The sequence below is a fragment of the Pelodiscus sinensis genome, chromosome 23 (assembly GCF_049634645.1).
Source record: "Pelodiscus sinensis isolate JC-2024 chromosome 23, ASM4963464v1, whole genome shotgun sequence".
NCBI lineage: Eukaryota > Metazoa > Chordata > Testudines > Trionychidae > Pelodiscus > Pelodiscus sinensis.
In genome coordinates this window covers 23,492,930-23,510,744 of record NC_134733.1, presented here as the reverse complement: position 1 = coordinate 23,510,744, position 17,815 = coordinate 23,492,930, and the positions used below count along the sequence as shown (strand labels likewise).

The 17,815-nt window shown below is 48.0% G+C and overlaps 1 protein-coding gene across 6 annotated transcripts in view; it reads left to right on the top strand.

Moving 5' to 3' along the window:
• The window catches only part of NPHP4 (nephrocystin 4), a 128,191-nt gene that overhangs the window by 88,788 nt on the left and 21,588 nt on the right, over positions 1-17,815 (top strand). For 3 of the 6 annotated variants that reach the window (XM_075906449.1, XM_075906446.1, XM_075906447.1), the window contains 7 exons: positions 367-495; positions 1,658-1,818; positions 2,807-2,998; positions 4,580-4,767; positions 6,216-6,376; positions 11,111-11,291; positions 15,949-16,077. In XM_075906449.1, the coding sequence (XP_075762564.1) occupies positions 367-495; positions 1,658-1,818; positions 2,807-2,998; positions 4,580-4,767; positions 6,216-6,376; positions 11,111-11,291; positions 15,949-16,077 (1,141 nt within the window). The remainder of the gene's footprint in view (positions 1-366; positions 496-1,657; positions 1,819-2,806; positions 2,999-4,579; positions 4,768-6,215; positions 6,377-11,110; positions 11,292-15,948; positions 16,078-17,815) is intronic. The other 3 variants (XM_075906448.1, XM_075906451.1, XM_075906450.1) reach the window with 3 other exon arrangements.

Here is a 17,815-nt window from a genome sequence, read left to right as displayed (position 1 = left end):
CCCACTTAATTAGTCTCATTAACATGTACTTCTTCTGCTGTTCTAGATGTCTCTTGGTTTCTGTTATTTCCACTCCAATTCATCTGAGGAAGTGGGCTTTGCCCGTTAAAGCTCAGGATTCGATGTATTTTGGTTAGTCTCCAGGGTGCCACAGGACCACTCCTTGTTTTTCAAGAACAGGGGCAGTTCAGTTCAGTCTAAATGCACATCCTCCCTGACCCTACACATTTTACAGACCCTTCACATAAGCTGCCACGTATCTTGGAGTTTCTGACGCTCCTAATCCAGCAAGATTTTGCACAGGCTTCTCCAGCAGCATCACTAGTAGAGTTAATATCCTCTTTATTGTTCTGGCTTTTTTTCCAGCTGTCGCTATCCCAGCTGTCTGCATCACCACGTTCTCCTCCTGTCAGCCCCTCATCCAACCCCCCGTTTCAACGGCAAACTGGCTCTCCGGTGCCCCGGTCCCCTGGGACGAGCCAGCGCAGACGTGCAGTAAGGCTCCTCTTTGGGTCGGTGTGGGGGGCCCCTGCTCTGGCTAGCCCTGGCAGAGAGCAATAGTCTCACATGCACGTGTGGGGTGTGGGCGCCTTCCCACAGATACCTGGACAGTAACAACGAGGCCAGTGTCAACTCCTGTGGTCACTGCAGCCACAGTGTGTGTGTGTGTGTGTGTGTGTGCATGCGCGCCAGGTTTGGGAGAAGGCAGGAGCTCTGGGTGCTCAGGGCACGTTCCTTTACAGAGAGGCTGCGTTGGGTCTTGTGGTGGGGAAAGGAGGGGGAGGGAGGGACTCTGGGGTTCTGCTCTTCCCCCATTGCTTGTGCCCTGCCCGGTGACCTGTGCATTAGAGGTCTATGAGCTGTGAAAGGTGCAGTTCCTCTTCTGCTCAGCTGAGCAGACAGCACTTCTGCTGAGAACAGATGGGGACCTGGCTGCCTGCCCTGCCTCTCTCTAACCCCCCCGCCCCCTGCCCTGCGAGGGGGACAATTGGCAGTGTGGGTGAGCCTGGCAGCCTGGCCAGGGCAGCTCCTTCACTGTCCTCCGCTGCGTTCTTGGCCAGCACTTTACAAACTTTTGGCCTCGTGACCCAGTTGAAGAAAATCGTTGATGCCGCGGCCCAACGGAATGTGACCGGAGCGCGGGCTCCGAGCTGGGGCTGAGGAAGGAGATTTGGATGGTTGGAGGGGGCTCCGGCTTTGTGGGGGGAGGTCAGGGCTGGGGCAGGAGGGGCTTGCCTCGAGCAGCTCCTGCTCTGCGGTGCAGGGGGGGCTAAGGCAGCTTCCTGCCTGTCCTGGCATCACAGACCATGCTGCCCCCAGAAGCAGCCGGCAGCAGGTTCCCAGCCAATGGGAATGTGGAGCTGGTGCTCAGGGCGGGAGCAGTGCACAGAGCCTTGTGCGCTCCCCCAACACACACATGTAGGAGACACGCCTGCTGCTGGCTGCTTCTGGGGTGCAGCACAGTCTGCAGGGCCAGGACTGGCAGGGAGCTGCCTTCGGCCCCCCCCGTTTCTCACCTGACCCCCCTGCAGCAACAAGCCCCAGCGCCCGACGTCCCACCCCCCAGTGCTGGGTCCCGGCCTGTTATTTGGAAACTGCTGCCCTAGCGCCTCCCATCCGGGGCCTGTCAGTTTCACGGGGTGTCCTTGTTTGTCAGCAGGAGCCGTACGGAAGCAGTGGCGGCGGCATAGCTCACCTGGAGGCTGAGCTCGGCCACGGCGCCTTGGTCCTGGATTCCTCGGCAAGTGACCAGCTGCAGGAGCTGCCTTTTGCTCCCGTGCACGCTCCTATCGTTGCCATGGGAACCCAGAGTAGGAGGTGAGGTGCCAAGGGGGCTGGAGGGGGGGGGGCGCAACCTGCTGCCTGAGTCATGCGAACATACGGGGGCGGAGTTCAGGGATGGTCAACGGGCCTGCGCATTCTGACTGCAAAGCTCCCTGATTGCTTCTGGCTCACACAGGTCTCCGCCAGGATAACAAGAGGGACCTGGCAGAAAGGGTCATGTTTGGTCCCAAGCTGTGTCTACGCTGGGGTGGGTTTGGTGACAAAAGTGCTGTCGACGTGCAAAAGTCGCCAAAAGTGAAAACCGGTCAAACCAGTTTTTCTGCCTCCTATTGTCCACATTGCATGGCCACGTGGCTAGTTCCCCTGCCAACAGGGCAATGCATTGTGGGTAAGCATCCCATAGTGCAGTGTGGGGGGAAGGCAGAGCTGATTCCTGCACGTCTTGGGATTCTCTCTGAGTTCTCCCCCAGCATTCTCAGCTGCTGGGAGCAGCATGATGGTTACCTCTGGGAGCCTTCTGTGCTGAGGGATGGCAAAGCTGTCTCTCCAGCCCTCCCCCTGCAACAGCAGCCTGCCTGTCGCTGTGTTCCTAGCAGGGCTGCATCACTCCCATGATTTGCTCTTTGTTTGTTCCCCAAACAGAGCAGCTCACTCAGCTGTCAGACACTTACTGGAGGTTTAAAAGGGGAGGGGTGCAGGCCTGCGGGGCAGCAGAGATCCCAAAACACTGATCAGAGGCATCAGGGCAGGCATTGTGGGATACTGGTGGAAGCCAGTTCTCTGGATAAAACAAACAGCAGAGTCCACACTGGCTCTTTGCTGATAATAAAGGGAGGGGAAAAGTCAAAATTCCCTCACAGGCCTGCAAGATTTTTGTTGCCAAAACTGGGTGTTTTTCCTGACAAAAGTTGCATCGTAGTGTGTGCACTCCCACTGTTTTGTCAACAAAAGGCAGTTTTGGGGGACAAAACGTGGCCATGTAGACAAGGCCCCAGGAAACTCAAAGACCTTTTTGTTTCAGTTCTAGCTCGGTCCTCACTCGGGCCTCTCTCTCTCGCTTGCATGCCGCTGGCTTTCCGGAAATCCTGGATTGTAACAAGGAGCCAGCAGAAGTTGTGGACCCCACAGACTCCGTGAACTTCAACCCTCAAAGGGAAGAAGCTGACTTCTTGCAAAGCAACGAAATCATTTTGCAGTTCCTTGCCTTCAGCAGGTAGTGCCTGGAAGTCCCACTGTCCCATGTGCAGGCTGGATTCACGTCTCCTCTCGCAATAGCATCCGTTTCCATACTGATCTGAAGCAGCTCCTTGGCCTGATGAGTCTGACGGGACCTGGCACCTGTCTCCCATGCCTCTTCCTTAAGAATGTCACCTTGCGTGGCCGAGGCACGTGTGAGCAACTGCCGTGGTAACAAAAGCACCAGAAGTGCCTGTGAGAAAATGAACGGTCTGTTGTAGGGTATGTCTACACTTGCACCCTCTTTCAAGAGAGGGAAGCAAATGAAGACATTTGAAATCGCAAATGAAGCCAGGATTAAATATCCTGTGCTTCATTTGCATATTCACGTTATGGCGCTATTTTGAAATAACAGACTCTGTTAAGATGCGGTTATTTTGAGAGAAAACCCTTCCCTTGAAATAACCCTTATTCATCATACAATGAGGTTTACCAGTTATTTCGAGAGAAGGGTTTTCTCTAGAAATAACGGCATCTTAACAGCGTCTGTTATTTCGAAATAGCGCCATAATGCTAATATGCAAATGAAGCATGGGATATTTAAATCCTGTCTTCAATCAATTTCAAGTGTCTTCATTTGCATCCCTCTCTTGAAAGAGGGTGCAAGTGTAGACATACCCGTAGTTGTTGTTTTATGCCTCGAGACTGCTCCAAATTAATTTTTTTGGTCACATTAGCCAGACTGTAATGTAAAAATAATTACTGCATAACTCCGTATTTACAGGAAAAACTTAAAAACCCCACAAATAGTGGGTTTCGCTCACAAAAGCTCATGACATCATCTACGTGTTTTGTTAGTCTTCAAGGCGCTACTAGACTTTTTCAGATGACCGGAGTATAACTCCAGATCCAAGAATAAATAAGGGAAAGGGGGCAGGGGGAAGGCCGGGAAGGAGGAGAAGGGGAAAAAAAGAGACAGTGAGTAGATAGCCTCTTGTAACTATTTGAACTATCTACTCACTGTCTCTTTTTTTCTTCCTCTTCTCCCCTTTTTCCTCCCCCCCCCCCCCTTCTCTTATTTATTCTTGGATCTGGACTTATTATACTCCGGTCATCTGAAGAAGTGGGTTTTGCCCACGAAAGCTCATGACACCATCTACGTGTTTTGTTAGTCTTTAAGGTGCTACTAGACTATCCCTTGTTTTTTAAGGTTTTCCTGTTGCAGACTAACTCGGCTACCCCTCTGATCCTTATTTACAGACAGGCAAGTTTCACTTGGAAAGGTTTTATCTTGATTATACACCATTCATGTATTTACCATTGGTTACAGAGCGCTTGTAATTCGGAAGCAAAATACCATTCCCAACTGGTCATGAAGCTGGGAATTCTGTACCAAAGAGCAGAAGTCACGTGTACTACCAGTTTATTGAAAGCAAAACCAAATCTCTTCTTCCCCACGAAGACGACTTCAAAGGAAGCCTCCCAAACCAGTCTGAACACACTTAATATCATGGATCTTCCTCAGTTCTTCTTCGCAAGTGGTTCACAAGCACTTGTGAAGCACATACAAATGGTGACAAGAGGAATTAATCCAGACACCTTTTTTTTTTTGGTCAAGGATCCCACAGGATGGCATGGGGACAGCATGGCCAAGGACCATGTATTTCACCTTCCAGTTTTACCGTTTCCCACCCGTCACAACACCACGATTGCAGCTGGTCAAGATGGACCACTCTGGGACAGCCAGTTCGGCTGCCTCTTCCTATGTCTTAGTCCAGATCGAGAAAGATGGAACCCTTAAGAGCGGTAAGCGCTAGTGGTGCACGGGTGTTTGAAAAAGGAGGGATCTTACAGCACTTGCTAGATGGCATGTCCTCTGCGGAGGTCCTGGACACTGTAGCTAATTGTTTAGGAGTTCTGTGAGATGTCCAAATGCAGCAGGGTGAGGGGAGACCTAGCAGAGCTATAGTAAATAATGAACAGGGTAGCGAGGGTACATAAGGCACTCTAATTCCCTTGATCCAGGATGCTAACAAAAGGTAAATCAAAGGCAGCAAATTTAAAACAGGTGCAAGGAAACCTTTTTAGATATGCAACACGTAACTAACTTGTGAAACTCATTGCTACAATACAGCATTTAATCCAAGAGTCCGAACTGCACTCAACAAGAATTGCATCAGAGAGGATACAGATTTATATGGGGTATGGATATTCAAGCCAACTCATTGGGGCTAGGAAGAAAACCTCCTTATGGCTTGACCATTCTTCAGTTACTTTCTAGGGGCTTTCTTGCCCTTTCCTTTGAAGTGTCTGCCGGTTGGAGATGGGATACAGCTCTATTCCTATGGGGCTGAATTCTTCCAATCATCTGAGCCTTTCTCTAAGGTTTAATAATGAATATTGAAACACGTATCAACGCCTTAAGCCGGTCTTGCTGTTTATCAGCAAAATGGTTTCTTTCTTGCTCGGCTAGTGGGTTATGGTAGGAGGAAACTCCCTAGGAGACTTAAATAATGTTTTTAATTGTTCAAATGGGATTTTTGTCAATCGGATTTAGGCTTAGATCCAAGTCAAGGTAATGGACTCGTATCTGCTATAATATCCAGTGTCCATTAGTTTATACACCATATAATTAAAAGTATTCAAAATGTCAAGGCAGAAGGCAAAACATCAATAAGTGTCAGTGATACATTCAGAAATCTGGACTGCTGACTCCAGCCATAGCCAAGCAGATGTAAAGAGAGAGAGAGAGAAGGCATCTAAGCAACCAGCCTGTAGTAATACAATCAGATTCTCTTAGCAAAATGAATTTTTTAAAATTATTGTCTCAAGAGATGGAAAACGAATAGCCTGCCTCCTACCGAGCAGTTTTAGTTTTACTATTCCACATGGGGAAGGAACTGTACAATGAAATTAATAAGGAAAATCCATGTTAACTTAATTTTTTGGGGGGATGGATGTAACTCCCAACACAAACTTAAAAGTGATGAATTCTGGTAGTTCATAAATGGTTTGATCCATAGGTTTGTGGCCTGTGGCACCTTAGAGACACATTTATTTGGGCATCTGCTTTCATGGGCTGGAACCCACTTCATCAGATGCAGAAAGCGGAAATGTCAGTTTGGCAGGGATACATGCAAAGATGGGCATGTTACATTTACATTCCTACGCAGAGGATCAGCACTAATGAGGCCGATTCAAGGAGTCTCCTGAGACGCCATGAAGGGTTAATTTACTTGGTCCTTTTCCTGCAGGATCTGCAGGGTTTCAGCTAAAGTATATGGTGGACCCTGCCTTTCTGAAGCCAGGAGAACAACGCTGGTTTGTACGTTATATAGCTGACCACAACCTCCAGATCGATGTTTGGGACGGAGATTCATTGCTCCTCGTTGGATCTGCTGCCATGAAGCTGAAGGTATGAAACTTCTCGCATGCTAAGTCCAAAGCTGTTACTAATGGAGAAAAAGGCCAAAGCCTCCATTTACACAGTAAAAAAACCCGGGGAAGGAACCTTCTGTAGTTGCAATTGTAAAGCCTCACCTTCTAGGCACCGGAACTCGGTAAGCCCTTTTTGCGAGACAGAGCAGCCCTCGATTAGCCCCTTTCTGATCGCCACGTAGCTATACACTATGGCTGTGTCTAGACTGCATCCCTTTTCCGGAAAAGAGATGCAAATTAGACACATCGCAATTGCAAATGAAGCGGGGATTTAAATCCCCCCCGCTTCATTTGCATAAAAATGGCTGCCGCTTTTTTCTGGCTCAGAGCTTTGCCGGAAAAAAGTGCCAGTCTAGACGCGGATCTTTCGGAAAATAAAGCCTTTTCCGAAAGATCCCTTATTCCTTATTTTAAGAGGCATAAGGGATCTTTTGGAAAAGGCTTTATTTTCCGAAAGATCCCCGTCTAGACTGGCGTTTTTTTCCGGCAAAGCTCTGAGCCGGAAAAAAACGGCAGCCATTTTTATGAAAATGAAGTGGGGGGGGATTTAAATCCCCGCTTCATTTTCAATTGTCATGTGTCTAATTTGCATCCCTTTTATGGAAGAGGGATGCAGTCTAGACAGCCTATGGCTATGTCTACACTGCAGGCTTCTTGTGCAAGAAGCTTTTTTCGGAAGAGATCTTCAGCGTCCACATTGCAAAAGCGCATTGAAAAAGCAATGCGCTTTTGTGCAAGAGAGTGTCCAGACTGCCTGGATGCTCCCTTGCAAGTAAGCAGTGATATCTATGGACAAAATGGCCACCAGGGCACCTGTGCTTTTTCCTCTTCCCTCTTCTTGCGCAAAAAACCCCTCTTCCCCATCCACACACGCCTTTTCGTGCAAGAGCTCTTGTGGAAAAAGGCATTCTTCCTTGTCGAATGAGGATTACCAGTTGCACAACAACCCCTCTGATCTTTTGATTTACTTGTGCAAAAACACACTTGAGGTGTGGACGCTCCACGAGTTTTTGTGGAAAAACAGCCATTTTCCCGCAAAAACTCTGTATTGTAGACATAGTCTGTGATGAGCTAAACTCTTTGAGTCTTCCACTCTACAGCATGGTTTCCAGTCCTTTAGTCATTTTCATGACTGCTTTCTGAACCCTCTCCAATTTTTCATCACCTTCCTTGACTTATGCACATTCAGAACTGGACACCAAGGACAAATATAGAGGTAATACAGGCTGCACCTCTCTAATCTGGCACCCTTGGGACCTGACCAGTTCTGAACAAGAGAATTTTCTGAAGGAGGGGAGGTCAATATTGTCTAGCAGCATTACCAACACTTCCACTGCTTGCTGGGCTGTTAGAGGACATGTAGGGGTAAATTAGAGCAAAATAACAGCACAGAACACAGAGAGCCAGGCTGGTGGCTGTAAACCAACTTTATGGGACTGCAGGAAACTTGGCCACACCCATGCTAAGTGGACACCTGGCAAACTACAATCATTCCGGACGATGGATGTTTCCGGACCAGAGAGTTCTGCACTAGAGAGGTGCAACCTGTAAAACTTCGCTACTCCAACTCGATATCATCCTGTTTATATATTCAAACTCTGCATTATCCAAAGCGTCCTATTGTTAGCTTACCTTCAGCTGATTATCCATTGTGACCACCAGTCTTTTTCAGTATTACTGCTTCCCAAATAGAGTCCTTCCATTCTATAAGCCTGGCCTACATCCCTCCTTCCTAAGCCATCCACCTGACCCCTTTATTATTTACCCCTGCCCCAATCTTTGTGTCATTGACAAACTTCCTTATTTTGTTTAGTTTTGGCTTTGTTTAGTTCCAAGTCATTGATAAAAATGTCAAAACCCCAAAGGCTGATCTCTGAGGGAATCAACTAGGAACACTCTCTTGCTGATGGCTGCCCAGCTACGGTTACATTTTGAGGTCTATCAGGGAGCCAGTTTTTAATGTGTGTCATGTTGATTTTGTATCATTTGGGTTTCTTAATCAAAATATTGTGCAGTACCCAGGTTAGCGTCCAGGTTAGCGTCAGTCAAACTAATAATCCTGTAGAATCATAGAACTTGAGAGGTCTTCGAGTCCAGTCCCTTGCCCGCACAGCAGGACCAAGCACCATGTAGATCAGTGGTCCCCAACCTTTTGGGGCTGCCGGGCACCCGGGGTGGGGCCGCTCATGTGCCACACGCGTGGGGGGAGGGGCTGCGCATGCACCACGTGCCCGGGGGCAAGGCCATGCATGCACTGTGCACAAGGCCAGATTAAGGGGGGGGCTAGCTGGGCAGCTGCCCGGGGTGCCAACCTATGGGGGGCGCCTGGGACCGGGAGCTGCGCGGCGCCCCTTAAAGCTGCCATCAGGTGCCGCACGCCCGATGGCAGCTGTATGGTGCTCAGCGCGCCGGGGGGCAGGGCCGCGCATGTGCCATGCACCCGGGGGTGGAGTCGTGCATGCGTTCCACGCCTGCTGCCCGGGGCACAGAATGGCTTGGGCCGGCCCTGGTCACTCGGCGGGTGCACATAAATGCCCCAGCGGGCGTCACTGCGTTGGGGACCACTGATGTAGATCATATAAATAATGCCAACAATGAAAATAGTTGTATCACCCTTCTTTTATTTTTACTGAGTCCTGTATCAGCCATCATTTTACCTAGGTGACAGGCATATCATTATCCAGGTCACCTTATTTTAAAAGTGAACACGGGCACTATGTTAACTTTCTTCCATCAGTGTTCCAAGACTAAGTGAAAAATCAACATTACTGGGCAAGTGAGCTCTTCAGCCATTTCTTTTAAAGCTCTTGGATATCAGTTATCTGGATCTGTTGTTTTAAAAATCTTTACCTTTAGTTGTTGTTTTTTTACATCCTCCTGTGGTACTATTGGAATGGAAAGTATTTCATGACCTTCTGATCTGAATACTTCATCTGTGGTTTTTTCCCAAATACAGAGCAGAAATGTTGACTAAACTCTTCTGTCTTTTGTGCACTATTATTGACAGTTCTACTATTCGTATCTATTTATGGACCAACATCACTGTTACGATTTCTTTTTGTTTCTCATACACTTTAAAAACTCCTTAATGTCTTTAACTTTGTTGTCCATTAATTTTCTTTTTGGCCTTTTTGTTTTCCTTATAAATTTCTATATTCTCTAGAATATAGAAATATTCTATATCCTAATTCATGTTTGTTTATAACAACTTTCCTCTTTTCCATCTATCTATCTATCTATCTATCTATCTATCTATCTATCTATCTATCTATCTATCTATCTATCTATCTATCCTTTTACTTTTTCTCCGTCAGGATTTTTTTTAAACCCCAGTGTAGCTTTGTTTCTTGATTGTGATTTTTGGGCCTCTACTAAAGTATTCTCGAATAATTCTCAATTACCATTTAAATTTTTTCTCTTAAGTTCTTTCTCCCAGCTGATTTGGCTCATCTCAAAACAATACCTCCCCATTAATGCTCTTATGAGCCTTGGGAAACCCCAGAGATGTCACAAATGAGTGTAAACAACCACCAAAAGGTGCTTTTAAGTGGTGCGGTGTAATTAGCCTGCCAGTCCCTGCATGATGGGAGCTCATTACACTTCACAGTGAGGACGTGCTAGTCAAGGGAGGGCAACAGTGAAACTAGAGTTTCCTGGAGCAAAACCTAAATAAAAATAGTCAAAGCACAAAGTTCCAAAGTGTGGTCAGCATTTGTGACCTGGGAGCCCAGTGCTAGCTTCAGGAAAGCCAGCTTCACGCTGTAGGGGCTCTGGCATAAGCCGGGAGAAGCTGAGATCTGAGTTGAGGAAGGGGAGGCTGTAAGGAACCCCCCTTTATCTCAGTGTTGGATGGAACTGTCCCCTTGCCCATATCTCCTGTGTCACACAGGGTTGCCAGGTGTCCGGTATTGTACCGGATAGTCTGGTATTTGCACTCTTTGTCCGGTAAAAAAAAAATCAGACAATCCCTGACATGTGCAATGTCTGGTATTTTCTGATTTTTCCGGCTGCGCACCGGATGGAAGCCTGGTGTGGGTGGGGGAGCGGCTGGGAGTCCGCCCCCTCTTCCTCTCAGTGCCCCCCTTCCTCCTGGCCAGCCTTGCGGCCCCCGACCCCCCCCAGCTGTGCTTCCCGCACCCTCTTCCTCCTGGCCCCCCTTCCTCCTGGCCAGCCTTGCGGCCCCCGACCCCCCCCAGCTCAGCTTCCCGGCCCCCCTTCCTCCCAGCCAGCTCCACCTCCCTTCCGGATGGCCCCCCCCACGACCAAGTGTGTCTGTTTTTTTGAGGGGGGTCTATCTGGTAACCCTAGTGTCACATGCACACACAGGCTCATGAAGACTGTTTGCTCTGAATACAGGCTCCTCCCATGGGGGGGGGGGGGCGGAGTGGCCACAGAGTGCACAAAGAAGCAGAGAAGGGGGGGAGGAAATGGGGGAAAGGGGTGGAATGGGGGCAGTGCCTGGGGCTGAGTGGGAGTTGAGCATTGCAGGGGGAAATTAGAAGCCAACTTGGAGGTTTGTGAAAAATTGTAAATCAAAATGGGGTCCCTGGGTTGCTAACATTTGAGAACCACCGGCAGAGACGCAACAAACCACTTGCCCGCCAAAAACCAATGGTCTCTCCTGGGCCCCCACCGTTCTGGGCAACGCCTCCTGATGGAAACAACCACCCGCCTTGCTTTGGCTTCAGGATACATTCCTCTTGCCCCACAGCCTTTGCTGCGCCAGGGCCGGACAGCGGTTCAGGCCCTGCATGAGCTGGAAGTGATGACAACTGAGTACGAGCAGGACGCAACCGTGACGAGTGGCGACGTTCTCAGACATGGCTCCGTGAAGCCCATTGGTGTCTACGCAGTCGTGAAAGGCCGACTCCACCTGAACTTGGCCAATGTTGGTAAGAATCCCAGTTACTGAGTCTGCGTCACCGTGTTTCCTGGTGAAAATTTGTTTCGTACCGAAAGTGAGTAACTCACGATTACTCATGTTTTCTTTAGCACTGGACACTTGGACACTTAACTCTGGGGCTGTGTCTACAATGGCATCCCTTTCCGGAAAAGGGATGCTAATGAGACACTTCGGAATTGCAAATCCGCGGGGGATTTAAATATCCCCCGCGGCATTTGCATTTACATGGCTGCCGCTTTTTTCCGGCTCGGGGTTTTTGCCAGAGAAAAGCGCCAGTCTAGACGCAATTCTCCGGAAAATAAGCCCTACTTTCAAGTAGGAATAAGGGATCTTCCGGAAAAGGGCTTATTTTCAGGAGAATCGCGTCTAGACTGGCGCTTTTCTCTGGCAAAAACCCCGAGCCGGAAAAAAGCGGCAGCCATGTAAATGCAAATGCTGCAGGGGATATTTAAATCCCCCGCGGATTTGCAATTCCGAAGTGTCTCCTTAGCATCCCTTTTCCGGAAAGGTATGCCAATGTAGACACAGCCTGGATGTTTAGCTGCATCCCTGCAGTTCTAGCATCATTCTAGGCATAGCCAGGAATCTCTTTGGCGGCTGCTTATCTCACCTCCCAAGAGAGAGCTACTTTTACCTGCACCAGGATGCAATAATACAGTTAGTACTGGTGTAGTGCTTTCCAGCTGTAGCAAATCACCATGCAAAGGGAGGAAAACTATGCAGTTCCCACCAACAGTTTGGGCTACTAAGGTGCTGGGTTTTCAGAGGTGTCAAGTGATGATCTAGAGGACTTCCAGGTAACGAATGCGACCCACACACCTACTGGGTATGGCTGAAACAAAAGACAGGACTAGGCAGCACTTTAAAGACTAACAAGATGGTTTATTAGGTGATGAGCTTTCGTGGGCCAGACCCACTTCCTCAGATCGAGTAGTGGAAGAAAATAGTCACAACCATATATACCAAAGGAAACAATTTCTGTTTCAGCTACACCAGACTAACACGGCTACATTTCTATCACTATTGTACTGGGTGTGGGTCGCTGTCCCATGCAGTGGCACAGAGACCACTGACAGAGAGAGAAAGTGAGTTTGCTCTACAGCCTTAGATGAAAGCCAGCTGGCCTTTAACCCAGAGTTTCAATTAGCCGACGGTCAGCATGTTGGGGTGGGTTGTGTCTGCTTTCCAGCCAGGGAAAGGGAGCTGGGAATGGTCTGGTGGTGGTACTCGCAGCTTGTCTAATTTCAGTGGTTCTGCAAGTGCCTTCTGTTGAACCCTTCTTTAATAACAGCCACCCCTCTGCCCCTGCGCCCTATCCCAGCACTAACTGTTGTCGTCTTTCTTTGGAGGCCCATGCCGCTGTGAGCAAAAGTCGAATGAAGCTTCGCAGCTTCAGCTATGCTAATGGCGTCGCTGAAGTCGAAATAGCGTAACGCGGCTTTTGGCGCTGTCTCCGCAGCAGGAAGTGGAAGGAAGAGCGCTCTTCCTCCAACTTCCCTTACTCCTCATGGAAGGAGGTTACAGGAGTCAGAGAAAGAGGCCCATTACTTTGAAAGTATTTTGAAATAATGGGCTTGCTGTATAGACAGGCACTTGCGTATTTGAGATAACGCTGCAGTGGAGATGTGCACCGAGTGTCATGGAAGCGCTAGGCTGGGTCGGAAGTGTCTCTGTCCACGGCCATCAGTGGGTCCTGCACTAAAAATGGCTGTAACTCTTTGCAATATTTCCCAAATTGTTTTATTCTGGCAAAACGAAACACACCTCTGTGGTGCCATGGGAGCAATGGATCCGGCCCCACAGGTTCCTATGCCTCTACGGAAAGAAAACTCTCTTTTGACACCCAGCAGCGCTCTGGGCTGGGGCTGCTGAGAGAATTTTCAGTTGCTTGAAAAAAATCCACAGGATGTAAATGCTAGCCTTCTGTTAGCCCGAACCCACCCTCCGCCTACAGTAAGCAATGATGCCAGGCGACAGGAAGAGGAGGAAATACACAGCTCATTACTTCTGTTTGGAGTTTTGTGCCTGCTTGTTTACAAATGTACAAGCTAAGGCAGCTTTGAGGCAGACAATATGGAAACAGTGACACTCAATTAGGTGCTAGCAAAATAACTCCGAAACATGAGAGAAACAGGCAAGATGCACAAAGCTGTACATATAAGGAAATCAAACTTGTAGGAACATTATGCTTCCTGGAATTGATTAGATACTTTTTATATTTTTAATTCACCATCTTATAAATGTGCAGTGACTCCAGGTTTTAAAATCTTATCTTCAGAAGAAAGATTGGCTCCATTCTATGATATCTTCTATTGTCTTTTTCATACTTTGCCTGCAAGCGTGTGATAAGCTCCTGAGAAGGGGAATCTGAGATTCATAACCGAGAGAACAGCTGAATACAAACCCAGTAAAGGAAACTGATTAGCAAAGGACAAACACTCACAAAAACCCACCACTGTCACCAACCAAACCTCCCCCACCATGCTTTATCAATAAAGTTGCCACTCTGATTTCTCTGGAAAATTTTGTTTGATTTCACAATAGCATTAGTATCATTTTAAAAATTCCTCATGAAATTGGGCCTTGAAGTGTTGAACAGTGGGCCGGTCTGTAAGCTGGATGTCATTGAGGGAGACCAATATGGAGCTAACTAAGTCTCAGAGGGGTAACCGTGTTAGTCTGTAGCAAACAGCCGCCCAGCCTGAAGCAAATACTCATCAGCAGCCACACAATGCACCTCAGATACACCCACCTAGGAACCCTGGTGCCAACCTTGTCCTCACATCTACATAAGCGACACCAGCGCACACCTCATAAGCTTCAACACCAGAGGCTCATCCACCTGCTCTTCCACCAATGTGATCTATGCCATCCAGTGCCAGCAATGCCCCTCTGCCATGTACACTGGCCAAACCGGACAATCTCTGCACCAAAAGATCAATGGACACAAATCAGAGCTCAGGAATGGTAACACACATAAACACGTAGGGGAACATTTTAACCACCCTGAACATTCAATAATGCATTTTAAAGTAGCTGTTCTTCTACAAAGGAATTTTATCACCCAACAGAGGGGAGACAGCTGAACTAGAGTTCATTTACAAGTTCAATACTATCAACTTAGACTTGAATAAAGATCTTAACAAGTTAACTCACTACAGAGGCAATTTCCCCTGCCTTTGATATTCATATTTCCGCATCAAGAGCTATGAATGGGACACATCCACCCTGACTTAATTAGCTTCATTAACACTGGTCCCGCAATAGACAGGTAACTGCTTTTGCTGTTATATATACCCTGTATTCTGTAATTTCCACTCCAACTCATCTGAAGAAGTGGATTTTGCCCATGAAAGCTCATGCTATAATATATATTTGTTAGTCTGTAAGGGTATGTCTACACTACCACCCTAGTTCGAACTAGGGTGGTTAATGTAGTCATTCGAAGTTGCAAATGAAGCCCAGGATTTAAATATCCCGGGTTTCATTTGCATCTTGCCAGGCGCCGCCATTTTTAAATCCCCGTTAGTGCGGACTCCGTGCCCGCGGCTACATGCGGCACGGAGTAGGTAGTTCGAATTAGGCTTTCTAATTTGAACTACCGTTACACCTCGTTCCACAGGACTGCTCATTATAGCTAAACAAGGGCATTTGTAACCCAGTCTTCTCTTGCTGCACCACGCCTGTCTCAGTTTGACATCTGGTCAGTTTCAGAAAGTGAACTCAAAGAGGTTTCAGATTTCTTATCCTTACCCTGTTGCAACCCCGTGTTCCTGTTTTAAAACTGCTCTTCCACCTGGTTGCCGTGTGAAAGACCCACACGAACAATGAAGGGAAACTGCACGGGGAGCAGCAGCAACACCGACTGAACACAAAGCACGGCCACATGCGCAGTAGACAAATCAGCAACGATGTCTTAAGCCTCCGTCAGCTCTAGTAATCCCGGCTGTTACTCAGAACATCTCCCATCAAAGGGTTGTTTTTCAAATTGACCGTAACCTCCTCTAAACAGAGCTGCGAGAAGAGGTGCTAGTGGCTAATCCTTCCATTGCTGTCCACGCGGAGGGGATTAGCTGTCAATGGTGTTCAATGGCGTCTTTAGTGCAGGGTATTTTTTTCTGATTTGTGGCAGACTAGAAATGCTCAGCAAGGTGATCTGAAGTCACGTTCATCTCTGTCCGAGACGGGCTCTGTTGGGCTGCGGGTTTGCACTGGGAGAACGTGTGACCGGCTGTCAGCCCCGGAGCCGTGTTCTCAGCAGAGCTGGCGGAAGCAGACTCCAGATCAGAGTGGCAGAGACGCTGGCCTTGTGAGCGCTTCAGGGCACACGCCTGGGTGGATAATGTTCATGTGTTCACAGCCGGTGTTAATATTTTCAGATGCCTAAGCAGCTCAGGTATTTCTGCTACCAGGGCCTTTGCAGGAGTTGGACACATGAAAACATACATGTGTAGCACTGTGAGAGTGTCCTTACATTCAGAAGCTGTATCTCAGGCCACGTCACTACTTCTGCGGAAGGTTGATTAAGACACACAACTCCAGCTATGTAGCTGGTGTCCATGTACCTTAATTTGAGCTGCCATCTCCATGACAGGAGGTTTGATGGGAGCCTGCTCTTCATCGCCAGCTCTGTGCTTCCCTTGCAGGTCACCTGTGTGAGCAGAGGCTGAAGAAGTCAAACTCCTTGCCCCCCTCCCACTCTCGCATTGTCTCCTCGCATGACGGGACCAGCGGCTTCCATGGAGGCAGCTTGTTCTCCTTCCACACCCCTGGGGGTAAGTCCTGCCGGCTCCTCTCTTGCTATTGCTGGACAATAGTTTTTCTCCTATTAAAAATAACCAAGTGTTTGCTCAAAGACACAAATACCATGTGTGCTGGATGCAGCCTTTTCCCTCTCTCCCATGCCCGAAACATATGGTCTGTTAGTGCGGAGCAGTGCCTCTGCTGGCGGCTGACTGGGGATTTTCAGCTTCCAGAATGGAGAGAGGTAACTAGTGGTGTCTCACAGGGGTCTGTCCTGGGACCAGTCCCATTCAACCTAATTCATAAATGATCTGGAGAAGGGCTTAAACAGTGAGGTGGCAACATTTGCAGATGAGACCCAACGCCTCAAGACAGTTAAAACCAAAGCGGACTGTGAAGAGCTTCAAAAGGATCTCACAAAACTAAGTGATTGGGCAACAAAATGACAGGTGAATTGTAATGTTGATAAATGCAAAGTAATGCCCATTGGAAAACATAATCCCAACTATATGTACAAAATGATGGGGACTCAATTAGCTATTACCACAAGAGAGAGAGATCTTGGAGTCATTGTGGATAGTTTTCTGAAAACATCTACTCAATGCGCAGCAGCAGTCAAAAAAGCAAATAGAATGTTAGGAATTATTAAAAAGGGGCCAGAGAAGAAGAAAGAGAATATCTTAGTGTCTCTATATAAATCCATGTTAGACTCACATCTTGAATGCTGTGTAGTTGCCTCATCTCAAAAAAGACATCTTGGCAAAAGTTCATAAAAGGGCTACAAAAATGATTTGGGGTTGGGAACGGCTGCCATATGAGGAGAGACGAATAAAAATGGGAATCTTTATCTTAGAAAAGAGGAGACTAAGGGGGGATATGACAGAGATCTATAAAGTATTGATTGGTGTGGAGAAAATGTATAAGGAAAATTATTTACTTGCTCTCATAACACAAAAACCAATTAAATGAACAGGCAGCAGGTTTAAAACAAACAAAAGGCAGTATTTCTTCACATGCTGTACAGTCAACCTGTGGAAATCCTTGCCAGAGGATGTTGTGAAGACCAGGACTTTAACAGGGTTGAAAAAAGAGCTTGATGGATTCATGGAGGTTAGGCCCATCCATGGCTGTTAGCCAGGACGGGCAGGAATGGTGTCGCTGGCCTCTGTTTGTCAGGGGCTGGGAATGGATGACAGGGGAGGTCCCTGCTCTGGTCACTCCCTCTTTGGCGCCAGAGGCCACTGTGGGCAGACAGGCCACTGGGCTGGACAGACTGTTGGTCTGACCCAGTCTGGCTGCTCTTATGTTCTGATGTCTGCTGGAGCTGAAACTGTTGTCAGAAAAAACACTTGTCTGAGCCTCTGTCAGCTGAGGGCTGATTCACAGGCTGTCTTCTCTCACCTCCTAATCAGGCAAAGTGTTTGCTGAGGTCGGCTCTGTGAAAATCAAGCTGGACTCTGCAGCTCGGAGCCTGCCTCGCTGGGGTCCTGAAGGTGGAATTGACCTTCCTGTGATTGCTGGGGTGGGGAGATGGTTGTTGACTTTCAGCCGAGAGGTGATTCAAGCAGAGAGCAGCAATAGCCCATGTGTTCAGAGATGGGAGAGCTCGAGTTGAAAATGATATTCTTTTAAGTCATCATGAGGCCTGCTAGCCTTTGCATAGGCCTGGACAGAGATTCGCAGGCTCCAATGTAACTCCTTCCTGGGAAGGGGTGTGTGTGGCATTCATCCTTTATGTATGCCCAGGTTCAGATGAGCTAACGTACAGTT